This window comes from Passer domesticus, chromosome Z (assembly GCF_036417665.1).
Source record: "Passer domesticus isolate bPasDom1 chromosome Z, bPasDom1.hap1, whole genome shotgun sequence".
Lineage (NCBI taxonomy): Eukaryota > Metazoa > Chordata > Aves > Passeriformes > Passeridae > Passer > Passer domesticus.
In genome coordinates, this window is record NC_087512.1 from 59,386,793 (window position 1) to 59,413,410 (window position 26,618).

At 39.5% G+C, this 26,618-nt stretch overlaps 1 protein-coding gene across 1 annotated transcript; it reads right to left on the bottom strand.

The window, feature by feature from the left end:
* Nucleotides 1-3,107: 3,107 nt before the first annotated feature.
* ARRDC3 (arrestin domain containing 3) lies at nucleotides 3,108-15,644 on the bottom strand. Its single transcript, XM_064403115.1, has 8 exons — nucleotides 15,154-15,644; nucleotides 11,731-11,812; nucleotides 9,120-9,267; nucleotides 7,783-7,885; nucleotides 7,139-7,395; nucleotides 6,580-6,742; nucleotides 5,623-5,777; nucleotides 3,108-4,346 (listed from the first exon to the last, which is right to left on the bottom strand). Exons 1-8 carry the CDS (start codon nucleotides 15,431-15,433, stop codon nucleotides 4,290-4,292), a joined length of 1,245 nt encoding a protein of 414 aa, XP_064259185.1. The 5' UTR covers nucleotides 15,434-15,644; the 3' UTR covers nucleotides 3,108-4,289.
* Nucleotides 15,645-26,618: the final 10,974 nt, after the last annotated feature.

Genomic DNA, 26,618 nt, shown 5'->3' on the forward strand with positions numbered 1-26,618 from the left:
AAATTCTAACTCTGTAATGTAGCACTAGAAGGGTTGTGCAGATATTAAAAAAAAAATTAAAAAAATAATACATATATATATAGTCACTTAGCTATTAAGGAATTTGTTCTGGTTTTGACTGGGGTAGTTAATTTCTGTCACAGTAGCTATTGTGGGGATGTGTTTCAGATTTGCACAGAAAGCAGCACTGACAACACAGACATGTTCTAATTACTACTGGGCAGAACTCACAATGCATCTAGATCTTTCCTGCTTCTTGAATCACCCCATCAGCGAGTGTGCTGGAGGTAGATAAGGAGCTGGGAGGGGATACAGCTGGGACAGCTGAACCCCAGTTGATCACAGGGATATTCTAGGATATGTAGTATCATGCTCAGCTTGTAGAGGTGGGGGAAGAAGGAAGTGGGAGAACATTCAGAGTGATGAAGTTTGTCTTCTCAAGTCACCATTAAGGCATGATGGGGTCCTGTCTTCCTGGAGATGGCTGAACCCAAGCCTGTCCACTGGAAATGGGGAATGAATTCCTTGGTTTGCTTTGTGTCTTGTGGCTTTTCCTTTACTAAACTGTTTTAACTCTTGAGTCTTCTCACTTGACTCTTCTGACTCTCCTCCCCCACCCACAGTGGGGCACTTAGGGAGAAGCTGCACACTCTTTCTTCACTAGGAGAGGTTATACACAGTAACAGATCTCCACGCAGATTAGCAAAATGACAACCTTTGTGTTTCTTATTGGTTTTACCCTGAACTTAGGCAAATATTATGGACAGTTATTAATAAGGAGGGAATTAATTCTTAAGTCTGTCTGAATTCTTCACCAAAAACAAAATTAAGCTCAAAATTAACCTGAAATGCTCTATTTAGAGAGGAGGTCCTATTGTTTGTATTATGTAGGGTGTTGGATCGATGTTTATGTTGCCCATGTTAGCAGCTGCATCCCTGAAGATACAGTACTGTGGGAACATTGAGGCCCAGTACCCCAAACACCAACAGAGGTGCACAGGACAGGCCTGCCACTCAAGCCCCTGTTCTTCCCACAGGTCGAATAACATGCTGATCCTGAAGGACAATGACAATCTATTTTGCCCGTGCATAGCAGACAGGACATGCTGCAGCACCGCCACACTGCTGGCACACAGAGCAGACTCAAAAACATTGCACAGGGCACACATTTCCATATCTCCTTACTTCCAAGGACATCTTCTACACCCCAAGTCAAGAAACTTCATGTAAAAGTTCCAGCTGCAAACTAGACCTTTGAAGTCACTGCTCTCTTTCCTCCTAGTACCCCAATATTTGTGTCACCTCCTCAGGCAAAGGACCAGATACCTCAAAACAGGGTCACTGCAGCTGTAATGTGATACAGAGTCCTAAAAAAAGGCATTTCCCATGTGGAACCTGGCTCCATAAGCTCAGTCATGTAAATAAAAGAGATAGAATCCCAAAACTAGACTCAGTGGTATAGTTCTCTGTAGTACTCAGTGGTATAGTTCTAGAAATAGTTTTTTTCTATTTTTTGAGAAAGCAATACATGTTTTCCTGCAGTAAGTTCCTGTATTATGTGATACTTGTGTTTTTTTTTTTTTATTTTACACATAGATACAACATTTAAACCCCTTTTTTTTACAAAAGTTTATTTTCCACATGGAAGAGCAATAGGAAAAAATTAAACTGTTTTCCACATACTGTTTTCTTAAAACAAGAGTCTACAAGGACATATTCAGCACCAAAACTAAAAACAAAAAAAAAGTACAAACAGCCATACAATATAATCTATAAAGCAAACATTTAATATTGCACTTTGTTTCTCTAATGTTTGGATTTTACTTACTTTTTTCCTAATTCAGATCAGAATTCTCTATCAAATACTGGGTTTCAACTGTGAACCTCAGGTTTTATAATGCTGAGAACTGACCAATATTTATGGGAGAGTAATGCCTCTGAGTAATTTAAACTGTAAGTCTTTATTTGATAAGCTTATACAATTTTTCATTCTAATCACAAAGGCTGTAATGCCAAGTCAATTACTATGACATCGGTCAATCCTGCCTCATATGCAATTTTCCATTGTATTGTGGTAAGCATTTAATGCTATGTATATCAGCAATTGTTCCCTAGTCTGCAAAAAGAACAAAAAAAGGAAAAAAAAGTAAAACCACCAAATGCCCTTTTATACCAACGATCCCATCAGCTTTAAAAATTGTCTGGTTGGAGAGGGTAGAGGGAAGGGACATCCACAAAATTGGCCTAGTAGCATCATCCAATTTCCTTCTTGCCAATATTCCCGTTCAAAACCCAAGACTTTTAACTGAATCACTTAAAACGCGACTCATTTGTATTTTATCACCCTGTTGTCATTTTTGAAACATGAATGATCTTTCATGTTCTCATAAAGGCCACTTATGGAAAAGCCGATTTTGTCGCATTTATGAAGCCTTAAAAACAAGGCAAAGGTTTTTAAAAATGAGCACCATGCAGAAACACCAGCCTCTCCTCTCCCACTCTCTTCAGAGCTTTTTTATTGCACAAGGAGTCAGGTATTTGATGGATTAGATCTCGATTTGTTCAAATACTCAAGACCAGAATAGTGTTCGTCAGTGGTCTGTGTTCCACAGTTTCTGAAGAGCAAAGCTGACTTCCACTGTACATCTGCAGCATCTAAGCACTGGTATTTGTTAGCACAGGTAATGGCTCCATTGCACTCTTTTCCCTGGGGCACACTTAAGGGCAAGTGCTCTTTCCATACGGTTTTGTTCCATTCTGGATAATACATGGTATAATCCAGAGTTCTGTTTGCTTTAAAGCTCTTGATAGTGCCACACAAGATGCAGTTATCAAAGCACTTCCACCTAACTCATATATAAGTATGGCTGGTAACCCTGATCTTTCTTGCTTTAATTATACTTCTAATCTTGTACAGTATCATAAACCCTGAAGGTAATGCAAAGTGCACAAACTGAGCTCTCAGCATAAAAGAAGCTTTTCTTGCAGTTTGAAATATACTTTCTACTAGACTCATCAGATACAGCATTTTTGGTGATTAAGTAGCTATATAAAAAAATAAATTTACTTTCCCTTCCTATCCCTACTACTTGAGATATTGATCTGTCTGTGAATCTAGACAGTGTATGACCACTTCCTTTTAGTAGTCTTTTGAGGAACAGCTGGTGTCTGCTGGTGCTGCTTTCATTTATGACTTTTTTTTTAAGAGCTTCACAACTTGAACATCTTTTTTCATAATGCAGAAAGAGAAATGGGAAAGAGGAGGATTTAATAACTTTTGTGTATGTCCTTATTCCAGATCTCCCTCTCAAGTAAAGAATAAAAAACAAAACACAAACACAAAAAATGAACTAACTCAACAGTGCAACATAAAAAAACAAATAGCATTCCAACAGTTTGGCAAGTGATGAGTTCACCTGAGATTAAGTGATTTTTAGGCAGTCTGTAACAAAATGCTGCTTTGCAATAATAGTAGAAAGGCAACAAATTCTTAAAAAAAATCAAGAAAGTATACAATCTTGACAAAGTCTATTAGTTTCTTTCTATTAACTCCCTCCCACCCTATCCCCATATCTGTTGCTTATCTACTACAGTAGGCTGCAAAACATACAGCAAGTAGGATTGGCTTGAAGGCATTTGATGTTTGTAAAATAAATCCACAATAGGATCCAAGCTGAAGAGGTGATACATGATCAGCCTACTAGGACAATTCTGAGCATGTGCATATGCAGGTAAAGTCCAGGCTACATTAAATTAAAAAAAGAAGGAAAGTCAGTGCATTTGTCAAAGTCTGTTGCTGTTGGGTTTTTTGTTTGTTTCTTTCTTTCTTTTTGTCAAAGCTTTCTTTTGCTCCTTATTGTGCGGACCACAAGACATAAGAAAGGGGTAACAACTGTCCGGCGTAAATGAGGAAAAGCTGTAGTGACACTGAACCGCACAATGTAAGCAATAAGCATGTGCAAATTTCCAAATTGTAAGAGGAAGCCAAACCTCTCTTAATGTGGTTTGGGTATTTGGACACACATGACTGTAGGTTAGTAAGGCTGCTCCTAGTATGTGCCAGTATTTAAGAAGGAGGGGGGGAAAGCTCAGTTCTTCAAGAATGTGGAGCAGTCCTACAACGTTACTGTAGGCTTCAAAGCATGATCACAGGTTGTTTTCATTTATTCACCACACAGGCAAGAGCAAACCCACTTTCTTTGAAAGTGTGTCTCCACTATGATGCCTTGACCTTCAACATGACAGGTATGATTCCAAACCCAAGTCAAGTCAGCTTCTTACGGATTCTTTCAACGAGAAGGGCAAGATGGTCTGTCGTCTGTGGGCTGATCTGGGTTCGGATCAATCTAAACAAAAGAGAAAAAAAAAAAAAAAAACAACAACCCAAGGTATTTTTAGTACTGATTGCTAGAGAATAAATCAATCCAAACACCAAAATTTTTAAGTCCAAGACTGTCACAGATAAATGCTATTCCTGATTTGAAAGTTACTCAGGTAACTGAAGTATTTCCAAAAATTAGATAAAACTTTGAATTGAAAATTACTAAGTATAGTGAAACATTTTAAACTGCACATTGACGGTAGTTTAAGAATAAGCACAAATATGTAATAAAAAATTGTAAAAAATCTGCTATAGTAGCAGAAATGTTCTAAATTATTTATTGCATAAGAAGAAGACAACCAGACCCATCTCTTTAACATGTAGCTTAAAATACTAAATTGATTTTGGAAGACATTTTACTTAAAAAGGCACAAAATTATTAGTAAAAAGTTCTTCTACTTAATTTTTAAGTAACGAATCCTGAAAAACCCCATAAAATGTTTCAGAAGTTCATTACCTCCTCTTCTTTTCAACAAAAGGAAGGAGGTGAAGAACATGGTCTCTAACCTAGGTCTCCAAAACTCAATAGGGATTATAGTTTAAGTGGACACTATACAGTTTGGTCAGCTATTTTAAAAAGACATTTTTTAGAACAAAGGAAAAGCTTACTTCTAAATATTTAGAGTACCTAAAATGAAAAGCTCCAGAGTTGTATTCTAGGCTTATGTTATAGAAGAGACACAAAAAAACATGCCACGCACTCATTCACTAGCAGATTAAGTACTTCAAGAGGAAAACAATCAAGAGTCAGTGGATCCAGGCAAGATTTAGCCAAAGGACACTATTTTACTTTGTCCTATACCACTGCTTTTCCCTGAAAAATATGAACTTGGCTTTTGAAGGGTTTTGAAGCCTGAACTTGTGTCCCAGTTACTGAGTGACTTTCACAGAACTTAACTTGCAGACAGAAATGTTTGAACTGTGCATTTAGAGAAACCTGAGCCAGAAAGAACACCTTTGAATCTTCTCTGCATGGAAATTCTGAAAGTAACACATACGAAGAGCTAAAAATACAGAGTACTTTTAGAGCAGAGGTGAAAAACAGTTTGTTTTGCATCTATAGTCTGAAAACGTTGGTATTCATTAAAGTCATATATAACTGTAATAAGTTGCTGAGAGAGTTCAAAACAATTTTGGAATCTCTATGAGGCATTACAATGTAGAAACAGTTTCTTAGGTTTATTTCACATGGCAGAATTCAAAGAAACAGTGTATTCATAATTACATTTTGAAGTACCTACTTCTGAATAGAGAGGTGGAGGAAGAAAACGAAATTCCTGGATGTATGCAAACAGTGGTCCTGGAAGCGCTCTCTCAAAGTCATCACAAACACCTAAGGGTGCAAGGCTGGACTGCCGTTGTTCCTCCGTAACCACTTCTGCATAGCTGGGAGGTGCTGCAGGGAAAAGGCACACGCAGTTCGAACAACAAGTTCTTATGCATGTCAAAATATATAACATGACAAATATTAAACTTTTATATTGTAAAATGCACCAGCATTTAGATAAATTATTTCCGTGACTTTTACACAGTTACTGAACATGAAAAAGGGGTTACATTGCTATAATCTATTTTACAACTATGCTCAAATCCAACAGCAGACTGACCATTGTTCATTGAGGCTTAATGATCACCTTCAAATTTAAAGCTTACTCAGAATACCAAATTTCTGTTACAGGCAGGAATGACAGAACATTTCATTCCTCTGGACTGCCTCATCAGTCTGCGATTTGTACATTAAAACCCCTGTATGTTTATATGCAAAAATAGAGAAGCTACAGAGCTTCTCATTTGACAAAAAAGATTCCCACTGAAATGGATTACATTATGGTTTCACCATGTCTTGGCTACTAAGGATGATAAAGGTCACCTTAACTGCTACTCTGACAGGTTACACTGACTTACAACCAACGACACAGTTGAGATACTGGAGGCAGAATTAATTCTGCCCAGGTACAATGGCATTCTGTGCTTTCACTTGTACCAGCTTCCAAGCAGCTGCATGCCACTGCTTGTACACCTGAGAGAGGAAGGCAAAGAGGGGAACTCCATTCTTCTCAGAGAACAAGCAGGTAGCAAAGAAACATCCAAAGGACCTTCTATTGACCTTATTATGAAGGATGTAATTTGTGTCTGTTTGCATGACAGCAATGAATAAAGCACACAAAAATCAAAACAGACTTGTTTCGTCAGGTTACCTTCTGGTCTTTCAGGCAGTGTCAGACCAAGCCAATTCATGTTCATGCTACACTGACTGCTTACACTTGAAGTTCTGCTACCAAATGGGTGTAGAGGAATGGTGCCAATGACCAGTGGTAAGTTAAGGAATAAATCCATGGCGCCAGGAATATCCACGTATACCTAAAGAACAATAAAAAAGTATAGATTAAAAATAGGTTTGTATGAGCACTTTCTAATTATTAGACTAAAATCTCCAGCCATGTAATTTTTCACAAGAGGCTGAAATTTCATTTTGCTCATTTCAGAGCTAATGTCCCTATGGAGTCAAATAGCCCTCCAAGACAAAGGCAGCTCTATACTCTGAACACAAGTCCTCACATGGAAATGTCACACTCATAACACATTTCCTTAGAAAGTGCAAGATTTAAACACAATTTACTTATAGAATTATTGTCAGGACATCTAATGCTAGGCTATATATTTCTTTTGTAACTAATTAGCAGTTCACAAAGCTTTGTTAGCAATTTACAAGGAACCATGGAAACTACTCATGCTCCAATGAACAATCCAACATACCATCAGTGAATACTCCACACGGATTATACTACAGTCAAGGATTGAAGGAGAAACCGGTGGAATTTTCAACTGTTTGCCATTCCAGGTTTCTGTTTTGCCAGATGACAAGGATTCCCCACGCAGGCTGGCAACAAGCTGTTTGACTTCCTTCATTTTCCCTTTGGCATAAAATGCCTGTGTTTGGTAAATGGCTGCCTTTGGCACCACCACACGGGAAGAGCAGTTCTCAATCTCAGCAAAGATCTGAATTGATTCACCTGAAAAAAACCAACATTTCATTTTTCCTATGTATTTGCAAGGCAACTGAAGCAAATTTCCACACACTGTGTATTGTTATAAGACACTGGATGCTGCTAGCAATGCTCCACACTTTGAACAATATCCACTGATGCTAGCAGGAGTAAGGTCATCATGAGGTAAATCTAACAGAAAAATGCACAGGCCCAATAAAAGCAGATGTCCTTTAACAATATGGAGACAGGGCAAGATAACAAAATCAGTTGTTTAAAATAGCAAGACAAATTAATGCAAACCAAAATGGTAAGAACAGTTTAAGTATTTATTTTACATAACAGTCACTAAGTACACAGTGTCATTTTAAAAGGGAAGGAAAAACATTTCCTATAATTACTTCTGTTACGTACCTGGGGTGTAGCCCTTCCTTTCAATTTTGGCACTTAAGGATATTGGGCCTGAGGTACAAAACCAACAACAGAGAGTTTTTTCTTTTGTGCCTGCTTGGGGTGACTGCAAGAAAAGAACAATATTTTCCATTTAATAGAGTGTTCCATGAGTCTCTTAATCTGCTCTTATCAATACCAAAAAAAATGTATAATATACTTTCTATGCATTTTGATAAGCATATCTAGTTCTATTTAGAGGGAAAAATCTCAAGTAAATTGCACTACGCAAACTGTAAGCTTTATTCTAATTCCATACTCATTAACAAAGCTTTTTTTCTACACTTCATACTGCAATTACACTTAAAACAAGTTTCTATACATAAATAAATTTAGCAGAGCTTAAGGAAAGGCTTTATAGCCTACATATCCCACCATATTGCTGAAGAACTTTTAATTTGCCAGTAAACTAGAATGTCTATCTCCATGCAGTATAGTATTTCAAAAACAGTAACTAAGGTAAAGTCCTGTAAGCCTTGACTCCTGCTATTTCCTGTTTCAAAATGATCCTGTTTCATCTGTATTAAACAGACTTTGTTATTTTACATGACACCAGGATTTAGGACTTGATCCAAAGTCCATTAAAGTCAAATGAGAGTCTTTTGATTTTAATGGAATTTGTGCAAGGCCAATGTCCCCTTGCAAGACTGATTTTTCACCCATACACACAAGAAACCTATTTCAATGGATTTTGAGAATTTTTTCCCCTCTCCACGGGGGTGTGAATTTGAAGAAGAGTGGGGGGAATGGAATTTTAGGCCTGATTGAATTCAAATCCTCATTGAAAGGAGCTGTGATACTGAAATTATTTTAATGAAAAGACATTTCACAAAAAGATTATAGAGCGTTGTGATAATTTCTCCCCATTGGTAGAAAACTATCCATATGAAAATGATCGATGATGTACACCAGCACATTATTTACTTTGCATTTTTAAGTTTGCAGTCTGTCACACTAATTCTTTTAAGTGCCACTGCTCTGTCTTCAGAATCAAAGAACAGTTCTCTCAGAATTTTCCTTCTTACTCACTCTTAACAATTTAGTATTAATTTAAATTGACAAAACCATTTTACAGATCTGAAAAGTAAAGCAACTCAAGTACAGGAAAAACTAGCTTTCAAAATGCCAGTACTTACAGAGCTGCAGACTAATGTAATACTTAGAAGATTGGCTGTGACTAGGTATCGACTAAGTATCAGGTAATGTATTATGTAAAATTAGATATGGATATCGTTTCAGTTATTAAACGTCATTATTTTTTTATGCCAGAAACAAAAAATAATAATTCTGTCAATTCTTACCAGTAATGAAGGAGTGTTGATATCTATATGTTCAAAGACTGTAAATTCCTTCTTTAATTTTACTGGTAGAAACCAAGGCCTATGCAATTCGGCTTTCACCCAATAGCGCACACTGCCATGTCTGCCTTCGAATGAGGTAGCAAGTGGTCTGTGCAGGACACAAAGGTCAAAACTGAGTAAAGTCTTTCTGTCTAATAATGATACAATTGATCAAGTCAGTGATTAGTATATAGAACTGCATTTTTAATGCACTGTAGTACTTAATGTATAGTATCTCAGAAAAATTCAAGATTAAAGATGGGAGAAAAAATCATCTCCAATTTACCCTACTATAGTTTTTCATAGATTTTAGGAATCAATTGAAGAATTGTACTGGAAAATGCCAGGAGAGCACAGATTTTCTTTAAGCTTAAGAGGCCACTTCCACATCTAGGGTAAAGTATGTCCTTTTGACTACCAATTTAGAATTACCAGTAGTATCAACCAATTATAGTTTTGGCTATCACCTTTTGTAAGCAATTGTGTATTATTTACTTGGTCAGTAGCTCAACATTGCGATAATTTTAGCTGTAACTCAGCACTTCCATAGTTAGGTTCACCTTAAGCAGAATAAATATTACAACATGGAGTTCTGAAGAGAGGCTATTTTGAGCACCTTCTAATCTTTCTCTACCCTGATAAGGCAGCTTAAAACATTTATAATACCTAAGAATGTACTCATATAGGCATATATGTATTTATATATACACACACATATAAAATCATGAAGACTACTCTGAAATTTGTCAAATGAACAAGTCTATTTTAGAAGCTGGAGGCAAGATGATGCAGGTAGTTTTTCCAGACCTGTGAACATTTCCTTTTTTATTGCAGTACCATAAAAAGAAAGATAAAATATCTCTAAAGTTCAATAATTTCAAACTTACAGTAGTTTATTTAATTTACTCTCTTTACTTTTGTAAGTATTTTCTTGTATTTTACTATGTTTTGAATACAATTATATATATTAAAATAAAGTATTTGTAACATTTCCTATTTTCCACAGAGAGTAATACCAGTCGTGCTAGTGCTTAACTATTCTTTCAGTTACAGGTTTGACTTCACTATGTGCAAATTTGAAATGTTAGTTTTTTCTCCTAATAATGCAATTAAAACTTCAGTTTTTCATTCTGTCCCATATTCTGTAGAGGAAAAATTCTCTAGAGGATGATTGACATCTTTCCATTGTTGCTCTGAAGTTTAAGTCAGTTTTGGAAACATTGCATGGACACAAAATAGCAAGTAAGTAGGCAGCATCAAAGCTCAGGCTTTTAATATCACTCTTTGTTTTTCCAGTATTATTAAAAACTGGGCTAATAGGTATTCTTTCACAGCACTTAGAAAGAACCAATAATTTGACCAGTGCTTGTGGTCTTTTGCTATCTCTTGTTTCACTTCAAGCTAAACATTTAATGTTCATGTTTTTAATGTTTTGGGGTTGGGATTTTTTTTGGTTTTTTTTTTTTTTTTTTTTTTTGTTTGCTTTTTTTTTTTAAATGCCCCTTTAAACTCAAGGGAAAATCAGTATTGGCCTTACTGTTGAGATTTTCACAGAATGCTAAATTGTCTTTAAAATCTCTAAGTTCACAGGTCTTCCCAGAAAATTTTATTGAAACAATGTAGAAGTCCTGTGCTGTTCACTTTGAAACTCTAAAAAGTTTGAAACTTTCAAAGTGTTTGCCATCTGCACATTCTGCTAAAACCAGCACCTCTAATAAACAACCTCAATATTAGGCAGTGTGCTTATTCACTGGCTCATTTTTCATCCATACTCATACTCCCTCTTTTCCTGTGTATTTGATTTTACTGGAACTTGTAGTTTTAGCTCATTTCTGTATTTCCAACTCTACTACACCCAATCTTACATCCACAGTGCCAACATTACATACTTCAGACAGGAGTGGGGCAACAATTTTTATCTTACCAGAACAAACTTCTGCTCTTACTCTTGTTTGCTTTTGTTTTCTAAAACAAATGGGATTTGGTAGGAAAATTCTTCTTATTCTATCCACCCATTCTTAAGTTTGTTTCCATCCAGGCTTTCTGTATAAATAGCCATCCCCTGGGTATATACATCTTATCTGAATAAGAACAACCTCCTCTTTTGTTGAAATCTAAGTAAACTAGCCACATCTGTTCCAGACTTGAGCACAAACAATTCCACTGTGATCTTATCTCTAGTTCTGCTGGTCTGCATAACTCCAGTAAATGGATGAGTTAGAAGGTATTTTAGTCACTCTGCAGGAATTCAGTGGCAGTTCAAATTCCTGTCCCTCCTTTTGGGAAGGGGTAATATACTGGAATACCTAGTCAGTCAGTAAGACTTGGTAAAAAGAAAGTGAGCAACTGGGCAGCAGTGAGCTCCTTTTTTGTGGAAATTTTTTTTAGAAAAGGTTGGGTAGATCAGTGTAAAAGCAACCTCTTCAGTTTAAAGAGATTATGTTCTCTACTGCATGTTATGAGCACAATTCCTAATACCATTGAAAAGGTTTCCCCTCCACCCACAGCAGGAGTTTTGGTCAGGTGGGTGGGCAGCAGAGCCCTGTGTGGAGGACTGTGAGTGGGTACTTACGTCTGTGGAAGCTCAAAGCTGAATGCATATTCATGCCTTCCTGAATGGATGGTGTGAAGGCCCTCTTCTGAATTGTCATCATCTAAAAGAGAGAAAAAAACCAACATGGTAATCCAGCTGCACACATGTTATACTTTGTGTGGGTTTCTCTTCCAGAAAAAAAAAAAAAAAACAAACAATTTGCTCAAACATTACAACACTCAATGAATGTGATGTCCCAGGAACAAGGGTCTCCAGTCCATTAGTTATTAACTGGATGGAATGCAGGGCCAAGTCTGACTGACAGAAAGGTAGGCAAGTCCGCCCACTTCGTTTTAGAGAGAAGCAGAGGTTACTTTTTTAATATAATCCTGCCTCTGAACAGTGACACAGTTTCAACTGATGCCATTTCAAGGCCTCCATTCAAGGTCTGTAAAGGAAATCATGCTGCTTTCCACTGCAGTTGCTAGTCAGAATGAACTAAAGCTGGCTTTTTACCAGCATTAACAGTATCCAGTCTGCTGCTTAAGATTAAATTTAGAAATTCAGCTTCTTTGCTTCTTTGTATCTCCTGCCTGGCAACAGTGTCCAGACATTAATCTCACACACACACACGCACAAAAAACCCCCCAAAAAAAAACCCCCAAAAAAACCAAACAAACAAAAAAAACCCCCAAAAAACCCCACACCAAAAAAACCCACAACCAACTGTGTGAGAAAGGAGTAAGAGTATACGAGCAACACCCAGAAAGTACCCGACATACTCAGAGGCATAGGAAATGGCAAGTTGCCCACTCAATACTATCTAGAGCTAAACTTTAATTTCTTTAATAGATTAACTTGATCTTGCTCAGACAGAGCACAGATACTTTATGTTTTTATGTCAGGAATGCTAACCCTTGTTTATGGTTACGATTATTTGTCCAGCTTCAAATGCCACAAGAAAACTGCAGTTTATTCTGACATCAAACCAGAAAAACACTGACTCGTTTAAAATAAAAGTTGAGTGAAAAATGACTGAGCACCGCGCAGATAAAATGGGCTGGAATTATAAAACGGCTTATAGCAAGACAAAGTGAAAGGGAACAGCTTATGTGTGACCTTCTGAAGCATTAATGGAGGCATGCAGAAGCGTTCTAAGTTTCTCTACTTCCTGCAGCGCAAATAACGAAAATTTAAAAACAAATGAACAAAGCAAGCAAAAAAAACCCTCCTAGCAGCGAGATGCGGAAATAAATACACCTTCAGGACGCAACTTCACTCAAGGTAGGTCAGGAAAATGTGCTGAAAAAAACGAGACGGTGTGTAGGCGTGAGGGTGGGCTTTTATACTGTTGGTTTGAGTTTGGGGTTTTTTTTTAAATAAATATGATTTATTTATTTTTGTTTAATTTTGTTCCGAGGGGGGCAGCGCTGCTTTCGGCTGTGACTGCGCTGCTCTCCACCAGGCTCCCCCCGCTTCCTGCCAGCTCAGCAGTCCCGCCACGCCGCGGTAAACAAGTGCTGAGCTGTCAATCAGCGCAGGCTGGAGCAGGAGCCGACCGGCCTGAACCGGCGCGCGCGGAGCGCCGCCAGCCTCGCCGCTCTCACGCTGCGTGCGCTGCGCCCGCTGACTCCACACCGAGGGCGGACCCTTCCGCCACCCGCGCCAAGCCTAGACCCCTCAGGTGATAGGACCGGCGACAGGAGGCGGCAGAGACGAGACTGAGGGCAGCGCATCCCCCTGCCCTCTCTCTGAGGGGCTTTGCGCCGAGCAAGCGCCTCGGAGAGCGGCCTCTGCCCGCCGGGGGCTGGCAGCGAAACCTGCTCCCTCACCCCCGCTGCCAGCACTCCGCCAATCAGCGGCGGGCATCGCCTTAGCAACAGGGCAACAAACCACGGCCGGCCAATCAGGGGCCGGCGGGGGACGCGGGCGGCCCTCGGGGCAGTCATTGAAACGCGGCCGCCGGCAGCGGCTCCGCAAGGCCCCTGTCCCACCCGCTCCCACGCGTGCTCCCCCCGCCACGGGCAGCTCCTGCGTGGCTGCAGACTCCCGTCGCCAAACTCTTGGAACCAGCTCTTGGTCCAGAGGTGCGGGAAGTCATGCTCGGGTGAGTGATTTCTGAGGCAGTGTCAGGAGACGGGTGGGAGCCGCAAGTCACCTCGTTAGCGCCGTGTGCGCGAGACATGAAGCAAATAAAAAAAGTCCCCAGTTCTGCAACAGCTTTACAGCTTTGATCTCGGATATACTGTATGAAGGGCTCGGTGCCGCCCGTTGTTGTTAAAAGATACATTTTTTTTTTTTTCCCGGAAAGAACGAGAAATAGAGCATCGCTGCAGTGTATAGGATGCATATTCAGGAAAAAACAAAAAAGGGGGGGACGACAAGCAGCACAAAAAATTACATAACCAGTTTTTAACATTATTTTCTTGCGCTGGGGAATTAAGTCATCGCCACCACCTGACGCGCGCGGCCAATCTGCGCGGAGCGGGCGGCCCACCCCCCTCCTCCAAAGCCGGTCCCAAACAGGATTGAACCGCTTCGAACAAAGGCTGCGAAGTTCGGAGGAAAAAGAAGTAAAAAACCACAGAGAACCCCCGGACCCAGGCGCTTCCACCCCGCCCTGGGGAAGAGGTCTGCGCTTCGTGGGGACACCACGGCGGCTCGAGTGGGAAGTGGGGAGCAGGAGATCCTGATCTCCCCAGTTTTGGGAGAGATGCTTCCATTACGCAACACCACTTCCCCTTCCCCCCGCTCTCTCCTCCCCCTCCTTTTGCTTCTCATCAAGGGCTTTTCGGACACACCTTTACATCGGGGTGACCCCCACTGCCGAGCGGGGTGTAGGGGCAGCCCAAGGAAATGGAAGCTTTTTACGGGGGCGAGGGTAATACTGAAATGAGGAAAAAATTACACGTGGTGCTATGTCAAAATCAGGGAGACTTATCTGCCAATAATCAGCCATCCTGAAAAATTCATTGTATTACCACCCCAACAGCATCAGCAGAACCCCACACGTATCAAAAAGTACGGGTTTTACGCTTTCACTGCGTTTCAATTAGGAATCTGCCATTTAAGTCCGCTGCCCATCTGGCTGTGATTTTACAGCTGTTTTTCCCCACGGAACGGCAATTCCTACTAAATATCACCGGGGGGAGGGGGGGGCGGAATAAAAAAAAAAAAAAAGAAAAAAAAAGAAAATAAAAAAATGGTAGAACACTCGGGGAAAAAAACCCCAACTTATTAACATATGGCCGTACTGAAGGGTAAGTAGTTCAAAGAGAGTCCTCCTGCTTGCAGGTACTTTGCAAATCTCCCATATGTAACTCTATCGCCAAGATACCACCCTGGGCATGTCCTGCTCTCCAATGCACCCATTAAAAGACAGGGCTAAACCGGTATGACACAAAGATGCATGCTTTTTTTTCCATAATAAAATAAAGCACTACAGTTAAGGGCAGCCCTTACCTCTCTCATGGCCGATCAGGATGTCTTTATGGTTGAAATATTCCACTTCTTCGGTGTAGTTCTGTGTATAGGCAGTGTTGGATCCAGCATTCCTCGATTCAGTCCAACGTACTTTAGCGTGCCCCCTCGCATGGATTTTAAGGGATTTCACTCTTATTTCCCCAGTTACTTCTAGACTGACCCTTCCTGAGACTGTATCCCCGCTAGAGTACACAGGGACATTGCTGTCATTCAGACAGTCAAAGCTTATCGTCAGACTCTTCACCTTCCCCAGCACCATGGTTTTATAGGAAAGTGTACAAAAATAGACTGTAAGAAAAAAAAAAAGGGAAGGGGGAACTCAAAAACAACCAACCCCGAGCCCCTGGGGCGCAGGGGTGCGGCGGTGCGGACCCTACAGGCAGCTCATGGGGGCGGCTGGGAGCCCCGGCCCGGCCCGGGCGGCGCTGGTGCGGACGCGACGTCTCCCCACAAAGGCGCTGCCGCGCGCCCCCGGCCCCGCCTTATAAGCCGTGTGACAAACAAGGGCGGGCGCGCATGCGCCGCCCCGCCCCGGCGGCGGTGCCGCCGCCTTGGGAAAGCTAGGGCGGCCTGAGAGGCTTTGTGCGCGCTGGTGCTCGGCGGGCCGGGCGGACACTGCGCAGGTGGATGCTCTGGTACTGCAGTCGGCGGCCCCAAGGAAGATGGCAGTATTCCAGCTTCTACGAAGAGATGAAAGTTGTACTTCACTTAAGAGACCTTTTTCTGAAACTGGGAAATTATCTCGTCTCTTGGTCATTGGGCTTTGGGTTTTTTTCGTTTGCTTTGGGTTTGTTTCGTTGGCAGGATTTTGCTGCTTTGGGGGTATTTTTGCGTTTATTTGATTAGTTTTTTTGTGGTTTTTGTTGTTGTTTTTTGTTTGTTTGTTTTTGGGGTTTTTTGTTTTGATTTGCCTTTTTTTTTTCCCGTGTGTGTGTTTAAAGATAGGAAAGAAGTGAGAAAAGCTTGATAGGAAATTATAGAAAAATTATAGAAAATTATAGCAAGAAATAAGAAGCAGTCCTGGCTTTCAGGTAGTATGTATTGTACTGTGTGAGAATCTTCTCTGTAAACTTGAAAATCATTAGTGATGCATTTGTATTTAACTATTGTAGTATCAATGTCTGTATGGCTGTCCCAGTAATACAGATTTCATTGCTGCAAATCCCCCTGCAATCCTCCACATGTTGATTTTTTTTTTTCTTTTTTTCATTATTATTTGGTAGTTCTGTTTCTCTGGTAAATGCTCTGGGTTTGGTTATTTAATGCTACATTAGCTAATTCTTAAGCACTTCCATGCTGACACAATATTTTCGGTGAGAAGTGTGGTGCTGGTGGATGACATCCCCCAAGACACCATGCTTTGGGGAGACTAAACTGAGATACTGCTAACATTTCATGCTGACAGTTTGAAAGTGTTTGCCTATTCTTGCTGCTTTTTCTCAAGTAAAAAAAGTCATATTTTCTTTGGCCTGGTGGATATTCTCTTGTGTTTTTTGTGGCCAAATGGGTTGAAGTCTTGTGGGTAAATTAGGACTTTCTGTGCTTTTGCACCATCTTGTGGTAAGCATTCATACTTCCTTAGCTCATAGAATCATTGAGGCTGGAAAAGACCTTCAAAATCCTGAAGTCCAACCATGAAAAGAATACTTGTAAGAGAAGTAGAGGTGACGTAATTCCTCTTCCTCCTTTTCCTGTTCCTCTCATTCCTTCAGACTCAGGTGGTCTCTTACATGTGTTTGTTTGCATGTTTTTCTTCTGTTCTGTAATTTAAAAAATAGTTGTGTCTTTCATGAGTCATAAAAGCCACAATTCTATGGTCTCCAGTTGCTATAGGACTTGAGAAAGCTGGCAGCCAGGTGGGATGCAGCTTTCCTCCACAGGGCTTGGGTCATATCTCCTGTCCTGCCAATTCTGGGCTGGTTCTTAATGTTCACCTGCCCAAGGACAAATCTGCAGACATGAGAAAGAGCAATTGCATTTTCCAGGAAGCTGAAGATACAAATCTGTTATTCTAGTGGATATTCATCTGGATTTTAATTTTTTAAAAAATCTAGATGGGTAAGGAAGAGAATCATCGTGAGTAGTTAGGGTACATTGAACGTGTTTTGTATACTGCTTGCATTTGCCTATTCTAGACTTGTTGAAGGATAAAATACTTTGCTAAGCTACAGCAAATCATCCCCTGTATATACCCTGCAGACCTCATAGCCCTGTCTTACCTCCCCTTTCACTATACACCAGTCATCTCCTAGATCACCATGCTTTGTGTATGGCTATATGTGATTTAAATCTGGACCACTGAAAAGGCTAGCATGATTTAGTTAATCATGTGTTGAGCATACTGAACTTCAGATTGACAGTTCTGGAGAAGAATCTGCAAAAATGTATGTGTATGTATGCATTTCCCACATCCTACCAAAAGTCACAAATATTCATTCAGCCTCTGCTGCTCTTTTTAATATTTCTCATAATGTATTCATTTTACTTTTGTGTTCCTAAAGTATACGCTTCATGCCACTGTGTAGCAAAGGTGGTGAAGTTTTGCCTTTCATCAGTCTCTGGCCTCTGCATTTCAGCAAAACTGACATTTTTCTGTGAAGCCTTTTTGTCAGAATCAAAAAAACCCCAAAAAAAAGTAAAAGCTTAATTTTGGTTTTATTTAAATGGAGAACATACTATTAGGTTTGGCCAAAAATATTTAGTAGGGGTTTTTTTTCAGATGTTTAGTTAACCAATATTAGTTATTTTTTGGGAGTGTGTTTGTCAAATGCGCTATCTTCTAGTTAAATATTAAAAGTTTTATAGATCCTGACACAGGATTTTAAAAATTGGTTACAAATATGATTAGGTCTTACCATCTTAGATCAACAATAGACAGTGAAGACTTTGTACACACATGAAGTATCAGGGGCCTTCACTAACCTTTTACAGACCTTATGCATGATGCAGTCCACAAAAATTCTCATAAAGTTTTTTTTTTAAAAAAATCCATTTATTTAATTAATTAATCAAATTTTCTTTCTTTTTTCTTTTTAACTAGCAAAACTCATGGGGATGATGCTGCCATTGGAGTCCGAAGCTCCAAGGGAGACGGCAATATTATAGCCTCCATACAGGCATAAAGATTTTACCTCACATTATAAACCCTTTCCTGAAACTGGCAAGCTTTCCCTTGTTTGTCTTTTTTTTTTTTTCTTTTTTTTCCCCTTGGAACTTTTAAAATTATTTCTCCTTTTAAAATTATTTTCTTTTATTAAAAAAAAATTAAATTTGTTGTGTGCCTAGTTTTGCACTTTTGTGCATGCCTAGAATTCTCCATGTAACAACTTCCATGTGACCTAATGGTACATTCATGCTGAAAACCATTCAAAATTCAGAGGTTAGGTCCATTTAGCATCTTCAGCTAATCAGTCTTCTCACTGTGCATTGATATATCTGCAAGGGTGAATGTAATGCACAATGATCTTGACAACAGTCATTACATTTTTCTAAAAGCTGCTTTTCCCAGAAAAGCTTGGAATGTTCTCCTGACTCATTAATAAACTACAGTTAGTAGGAAGATCCAGGCTTTGATCCGTTTTCTTACAGACCATCCTGGTTTGAGACTAGGTCTGGTTTTTGTGGAGACAGTGTTTGCCCTCCCTATGAAGCTGTTTGTACATCAGAGAATGGGCTAGAGCGAGTGTCAAAATAGAAGCTATGTGTTTTCTGAAGGTTAACATGTCCTTATCGAAGGGACAATCCTGAAAAGTAAACACATGCTTCAGGATGGTTTCTGTATTTTGTGCAGTGAATGAATGAAAAATGTGAAATGTTCTCCTAATGGACTCATTTCTGTTAATCTGTATTCGTCTGATCCCAAATCCATTCATAAAAATAAGAGAAATAAGATTTGCCCTCATCATACCTGTTGTGCAGCTACGTTTGTGAAATATTGTCACATTAAAATATAGAGTGGTGAGATAAAAATGTTGTTGTATGATACTGTAGATCTATGTACTGAGGAACTGTTTCCAAAACTCCTAAATTCAGAAGGATGTCTGCAGACCTTCCTTTTGGACTATGTCCACTGGAACAGTTGTTCAGTTGTCACAGCTCTTGAAAGAAGAGAAAATTTTGCTAAATAGGCTTCCTTTGGGCTTGTTTTTTTAATGGAGAAATCATCAGTGTTGGAAAGAAACTTGGAGTTTGTGAAACTGTTTTCTGGATTTGAAAGATCCAGGATTTGGGAGCAACTTTTTCTGGTATTCTCTGTATCCTTAGATAATAGCATTTATTACTGTGAAAGAATGTGCTGTATTTCTGATGATTCTGCTTTCAGAAGACACATACTGTAAAAAAAGGTATTCAGTCTCAAAACTCAAACATTGTGTGAAATGTTTATTAGTTTGGGGTTTTTTTTTCTTTAAAATATTTAGTCTAAGTTGAGTTCTGAAATGTATTTGCTATTAATATCAGAGTGTCGTATAGCTATTAATTATGTTAAACTGAATGTTTGGTTTGAAAAATAACTGCTAGTGCTATTAAACTGAGAAAACAAACACACGCTTGAATCAATCTCTCCTGGACAGCATCACCAAAGGACAAGTTTATAGTTGCAATCAGTAATATCCAAACGTGTGCTTCAGAAATTACGATGGACAGTCAAACAAAGAACAGAGGTAAAAACATTTTGAAGGTATGTGGCAATGATCTGTGCTGGATTTGATTGTCCCTGTTATTACTCTCTGCTCCCCTTAAGGCTCTTCCCCCTTCTTGCCTTGCAGCTACTTTATCTGTAGGCTTCTCCCAAGTCCTTCACCTTGTGCCAAAAGGGCTGGCACTGTGACTAAGCTGAGGAGTATGCCTAAATCAGTCTTGAGTTGATTCAAATCCATGAATTTTGGGCACATAGCACATGCCCACCAAAGACACTCTATCACTCCTCTGATGGACAAAAGGCTCACAGGTGAATGTAAGGACAAAAAGGGATCACACACTTATTACTGTAACAGGCAAAACAGGCTTCACTTGAGGAAGCATCTCTGCTGCTCCTTCTTCCCTAGTGAAGACTGCTTATGCCCTTCCCTATACTGGGAGGATCTTTCTCATGGGAGACAGTCCTCAGTAAGGACTCCAATATAAGTCCTTCTCATGAGCTACAGTTCTTCATGAACTGCTCCAGTGTGTGTCTTCTCCACTGGGTCAATCCTTCAGGAACAGGCTGCTCCAGTGCAGGTCCCCTGTGGGGTCACAAGTAGACTTGGATTGCAAATGCAAGATGTGGGCAGGGGTGTGTATTCCATTGCCATCTGTTAGAGCTGGGACAGTTATCTTCTGTTAATTGGGCCACCTGTTAAAACTGGGTGGGGCAGTTTTCTTTATCTCTTCCAGAATCCATCCTCCCTCAGGGGAGACATCTTCTGTTAATGGGCCATTGAGTGTCCCTGCATGACTGATAAAATTACATTATCCCATTGGGAGATGTTCTGCCCAGGGGGAGGAGCCAAGCGTTCCTATCTAGATATAGTCTGAGATTTGGAACACCATAAGCAGCTTATTTTTCCGCACTGGATTCCCAGAAAAGCAACTTTCTTTTCTGCTGGATTCCCAGAGGAAGACCAGGCCCATTTACACCACCACTGGACCTTCAAACATGGGCAAATTCCAAGGACTGGTGGAGGGGACCAGTGCCCCTTTTGAAGCTGTTCTTAGACAAGTTTAGTGAGAGTGCACGCCTTAGGTAGTGGCAGGGTCCATTGATCCACCCAGACAGGTGTATCAGCTTTCCAGGTCAATTTCAGGGTGTCATGCACCGCAATGACCCCTCTCAAAAATAGGACTGAATTTCGAAACCCCATTGAGAAAGTACATCTCACCCCCATAACACCATGTGTAGAGGTAAAACAAATGGCTTTACAGAAACTGTGTGGCCTTCTGGTCACATCACCTGAATTAGATGGTGGCTTTGATAACTGCAACTGCTTTCCCCAGTCCCAGTGAGGGCCTGGGGTACCTCAGTGAGGACCCAGCTGGTAGGCCATTTAGCTTGAGAGATAAGTCACATCAGCTCCATTGTATGGAATAGTGGTGAGTGTTATCTGTTGTCCCCATAATGACAGGGTACATTTACAGGTAGGGCAGAAATTGTTTGTACACATATTTGTGGGGTCCCTGTAGAGCCAAATCCTCACAGCCTTTTTTTTTGCATTTTCTACAGGGAAAAGCGAAGTGTGTGGGAAAGGAATTAATTGTGTGATAGGGGTCCTTTGAGGGACAGTACAAGGTGGAAAAGAGGTCCAAGCCATAATCTTAATTTCATCATTAGAGTCTGAGTTTATGACCCTGGGGAGAACAAAAAGTCCTGAAAGGGTATCTGAAGATCTCCTTAACAGTAAAGCATGTTTCTGAAGCCCTGGTGGTCCAAAAATTGCTGTGGGGAGTAAATGAACTGAAGAATCGAGCAACATGACTGTGACAGAGGTTGCCTGGTCCAGTCCAGCACTGCCTGTCGTTGCTGGGTGAGGACTTGAGACCCTCCACTGGGGGTCTGTGGTGGTGGCTGAGGCATTTGTGTCTGCATGCAGTGCCATCCCATGCTCTGGTTCCAGTTTCCCTGGATCAGGCGACCTTCAGAATCATACTTAGGGAGACATTGGTTAGCAAAGTGACAACCTTTATGGCACCATGAGCACACAGCTGGGGCTTTAGGCTTAGTTTCTTCCAGTTAGCAATTGTGGCTTAATTGAGCGAGTCTGAGAAAATTCTAGAGTTTTTCTTATCTACCAGCCTTTATTTTTTTGGTGGTAGATGGATTTTTTTTCCTCTTTTTAATCTGAAGGAAATTTCTTGTGTACATGACAATACACCAAGAATAGATTCTGGCATATGTATCTGAGTAAGACTATTAAATAACCAAAATGAAACATGTTTGATATTACTGGAAGTAATAGGGAGAAAAAGCAACTGTCTTTAAAGAGAAAAAACATTCATATGTTTTTTGACTATATATTAAAATAATTACATTCTTGTTATTAAGGGAGAGCAGTTAAAACAGTATTTCTGTAAGTCCCAATGCAGGCACTTATGGTGGTAGCATCTGAAGTTACAAAATAGTGGAAAAAGAAGCATGTCAATTGGTCTTAGCTCATGGTGATTTGTGTTATTAATTTAATTACATTTCAGCAAATACTTAGAGGAGAATGACAGAAGAAGAAAATTAATGAAGATATCGTGAAAATGGGACACTGAAAAGCTTTTATAGCAATTCATGGGATCTGTGCTAATACTTATAATTTCCAGGCCACATTCATCCAGTGGTGTGCTGTATTAAACTATTGTTTCACTGAGCTCATTCATATTGAGGCAATGTGATAATATTGCTGAAACTGTCAGCTTTCATTTCAGATACCTATAAATTTTGAGTACGCCTTGACTTGAGTGATTTTTTTTTAACATGTCCATTGGCTATAAGAAAGGAAGACAACAATTAAGTGATTTTGAATATTGAATGAAGCCACAGTTTCATGCATTAGTTGGGATTTATTGCCATCTGGTGGCTATTGTGTGTATTTCAGACAGTGCCGATATATTCTCATTTTGTGTACTAGTATTCATATGATTTCAAAACATGAAATCAGCAGCTGTACAGAAAGTATTGAGTACATTTTAAAATATTCTGATATTACTTATATAATATGATCTATAAAAATATCCTCTCTTAACACATAGGATTTAGGCACTACGAGATAAGGACACACATAAACAAAGGCAGCATGAAAGTCCTGTCCATAGCCATCAAAATAAAAAGTGCAGCTTCGGATATTTACAATTCTCTAGAAGTGTAGCATAAGAGCCAAAAGTAATTTTCAGTGATCATAAAGTTAAAGAAGGTAATTGCAATCTTGAGGTGCTCTTTGAATTAGTTATTTTTTATATGAGGATACTGGGTTTGGTTAATGGTTGTACTTGATGATCTTAGAGGGTTTGTGCAAACTTAATGAATCTATGATTATGTACGATACATTATTCCTAAAATTCTATTGGTGTTTCTACTACAACATGTGTGTTTACTATCCTGTCTCCTGCACTAATAACAGATGCAATTTTTAAAATATCATGTCAATGAAATTTGTTTCTTTTACTATGCCCATTAGTTTTATACATTTTGGTACTTCCATCAAAAGTGTAAGTTTCAGTGTAACTAAAGGTATCACCTTGAGAATTCAGTTTCATTTTTCATAGGCAAAAATAAGTAACTCATATGTAATGTTTGTGATTTTTTTCCATGGCTTGTTAAATGCAATCATTGACACCTTCTTTGTAGTCCACCTTATTTACTCCATGTGTTTGTAAGAGAAATCCTTCAGGAAAATGTTTAAATTATGATCATGATAAGGTTTTATGCAAGTGTATTTTAGACAGGGGAAGCAAAAGAAGTCCCAGTGAAGACCCAGAAAAGAATTGCACCCATTTCTACTGATAGAAACTTTTGGACGAAAATTTAACATGATCCTTGATTCAACAAAAAAAGTAAACATCCTAACAGTAGGAAGATAACAAAAGGGGAAGACCCTTCTCAAAGTGACAAATCTAAAAGAATGTTTACAAATTTATGTTATTTTAATTCCCTATGCCTGTCCTATGACATGTGTCAATATTTGAACAGTAGGAAATAAATGGAAGGTAATTTCCTCTTCAGTTACAGTGCTGATGCCATGTCTATCATCCTTATGCTCTTGCTTTGGCTTGTGATGCATTTTTATTTGGTTTTTATCTCCCAGCTCTGGCACTGAGGTTATTGTCTGCCAGGTTTTCCTTAATGCAAACTTCCATCTTTATTTCTGCTGCTGTCTGAACTCTTTGGTACTGTGAGCCTGAGTAGCTACAGTATTTTGGTTCTGTCTTCTTGACTGTCATGCATCTTCAGTCTATGCTGGAATAAAAGGAATGCTATAGAAGCAGCAGCCTGCTGCGGCCATCCCAACCTTGATGAGAGCTCTGTGTAGAAGCAGCAGCCTGTCATGTTTATGTCTACTTTGATAAAAGCTCTCTGTTCTCTTGGGAAAGGTGCATACCAAAGGATTGACTCCAGCCATAAATACCATGTGTGAATGTTTTCCTTCACCTGGAACGCTGGGCTGTGGCATGTTTGAGTGAATGACTGATAAGGGCAGAAACATCTTCTCTGTTGATACCTGGTGTTGTGGCTGTTTTGTCTTTAATAAAGTAATAAAGATGGAACCTGCTAGAAGAAATAGTGGTCCCTGTTTTTTTCCAAGATGCTGCATGTCTGATGCTGTTATTAAATCAAAATCTTTAAAACCATGTGTCTTGGTGTTTCCTAATAATTTATTACCAGAACAACAAAAGATTTGAAATATTTTGTAGCAGACCTTTTCCTGCTATTTTTTTAAAAGCATACACCTTCCTATCACACTGCCAGCAAACATGCTGTCTTCTTCTCTACTATGAATTTTCCTTTATGCTTCTCATTCTAGTCATAAAGATGGGGTTAAAGAGAGTGTCTGCATCTTTCTAAATGTAGAAAAAATTACTCTTTTAAAGCCTAGCCTTTCACTCCTGCATTTTTTACAGAAGGTGCTGCACTTGTAGCCTCCAAGAGCAGCACCTTCAACACCATCTCAGCTGCACTGGGAACTTGGTGGTAGCTAGATGTGGGACCATTGCTAGGATTGCCTCTCCCAGCTGGATTCCACTCAACTCTGCCTCCTTCACCATGGCAGAGGTTGACTGGCACCTCAGAACTTATCTGTATAGCTCATTGCAGGCCTTGTCCATCCTTAAAAAATATATCTTTTTATTGCCTGATGAAATGCTTTTGGGCTAATATGGTTCTTACTTTTGGAGAAAGCAGCAGGGTTATTGGTAATTATGGTTCTTTTGTGTTTATACCAGGGATAAACACAAAAGAACCTTTTTCTGTTAATAACAAAGAAATGTGCAAAATGCCTTTGCATTTCAGCTCTTACCTGGAATGTTCCCTAACCAAAACCAGGAGCAGGAATGCTGTGTCAGGCTCTATGTTTCTGTATCCAGGTTCTGCCCACAAGAGGAATGAGTCATTTAATAACCCATGGAGGAGAGAATAAAAAGGAGTAGTATGCAATAAAGAATTCTCAGAGCAGATTGCCCAAAGTACGATTATGACACATTACATAAATATTTGAACTGATGCTGAAAGTGACACATTAAGTTAATTAGTTCATCACTGGGTTTTGGCAGTATAAGTAATTAATTAAATGTTAAAGTAATAATAAATGTGTTGGACCTTAATAAATGGGCAGTTGTGTATCTCCCAGCTTGACTCTGTAGATCTGTGGTAGTGCCATTTACCAGCACAATGGGGGCTAAATCAGTATCCTCTTTCATCATGATGAAGAGCAAGAATTTCATGCTGCTGTAGCCTTCGATACCTAGAGACCATGCTGCTCCTCAGCAGAGGAGCTGGGTCAGTCACCATCAGCCAGCTGGTAGAGCATCTATAGGAGCATTAGTGCTAGCAGACACATTTTGAACAAAATATGGTAAGAACCTTGCTTTCCATTTGAAAGTGAGTTTCTTAGGAGTTTTATCCAGGGGAATAAAGATGGGTATATGGATTAATTAATAATGCTCAGGTTTGGGGGTTTTTACTTCCTGAAGACTAGAGATACACGGGGATATATTAGATAGATAGATAGATAGATAGATAGATAGATAGATAGATAGATAGATAGATAGATAGATAGATAGATAGATAGAAAGAATAAAAGCATTTAGAATAATTAGGATAATACTAGAGGGTGTTACCTAAACAACAGTGACAGAAGTTGTGGGTTCTAAGAGGTCGCAAAGAGCAGCATGGAAAGACCCAGAAGCCTGCTTCTCTCTGAGGACCAGAAGAAGCTTCCTGATTACACCATTCATTCAGGATTAAAAAAACATGGATGTGTACCAAAAACTCAAAGAAGAATTGTGGGCCCAAAGAAGCACTGCTGTTCTTGGAGAAATGGGTAGTAGTGTGAAGTTAAGTGGAACCAGGGAGTTTGAATATGAGTTCATGTAAACCCCTTCATTTATAGTACTTACAAACTGAGATTGAAGGGAAAAAAAATCCTTGGATAGCAGGAGATATTATGAAGGAATTTTCCAGTGCCAATCCTTTTAAAGGCAGAGTTTTATTGAGAAAATGTCTTTACTACAGGTGACAAAACTATCTGCTACAAGGCATCAGTAAAGAGACCATAGCAGAGTTTGGGCGTTTGAGTCCTTGTTTTAAGATAAAAAATTATTAAAAGACTTAGAGAGACTGAAGTTCTACAGAGAACAAAGAAGCTTCTAAGTTTTGACTTTCCAAAACAGGCAAATATCCAGAGTGCTGTGGTGTAATGGAAATCTTCAGATTTACTGAGAAGCATGAAGACCTCATAGTACCTTCCAGTGTCTGAAGGGGGCCTGCTGGG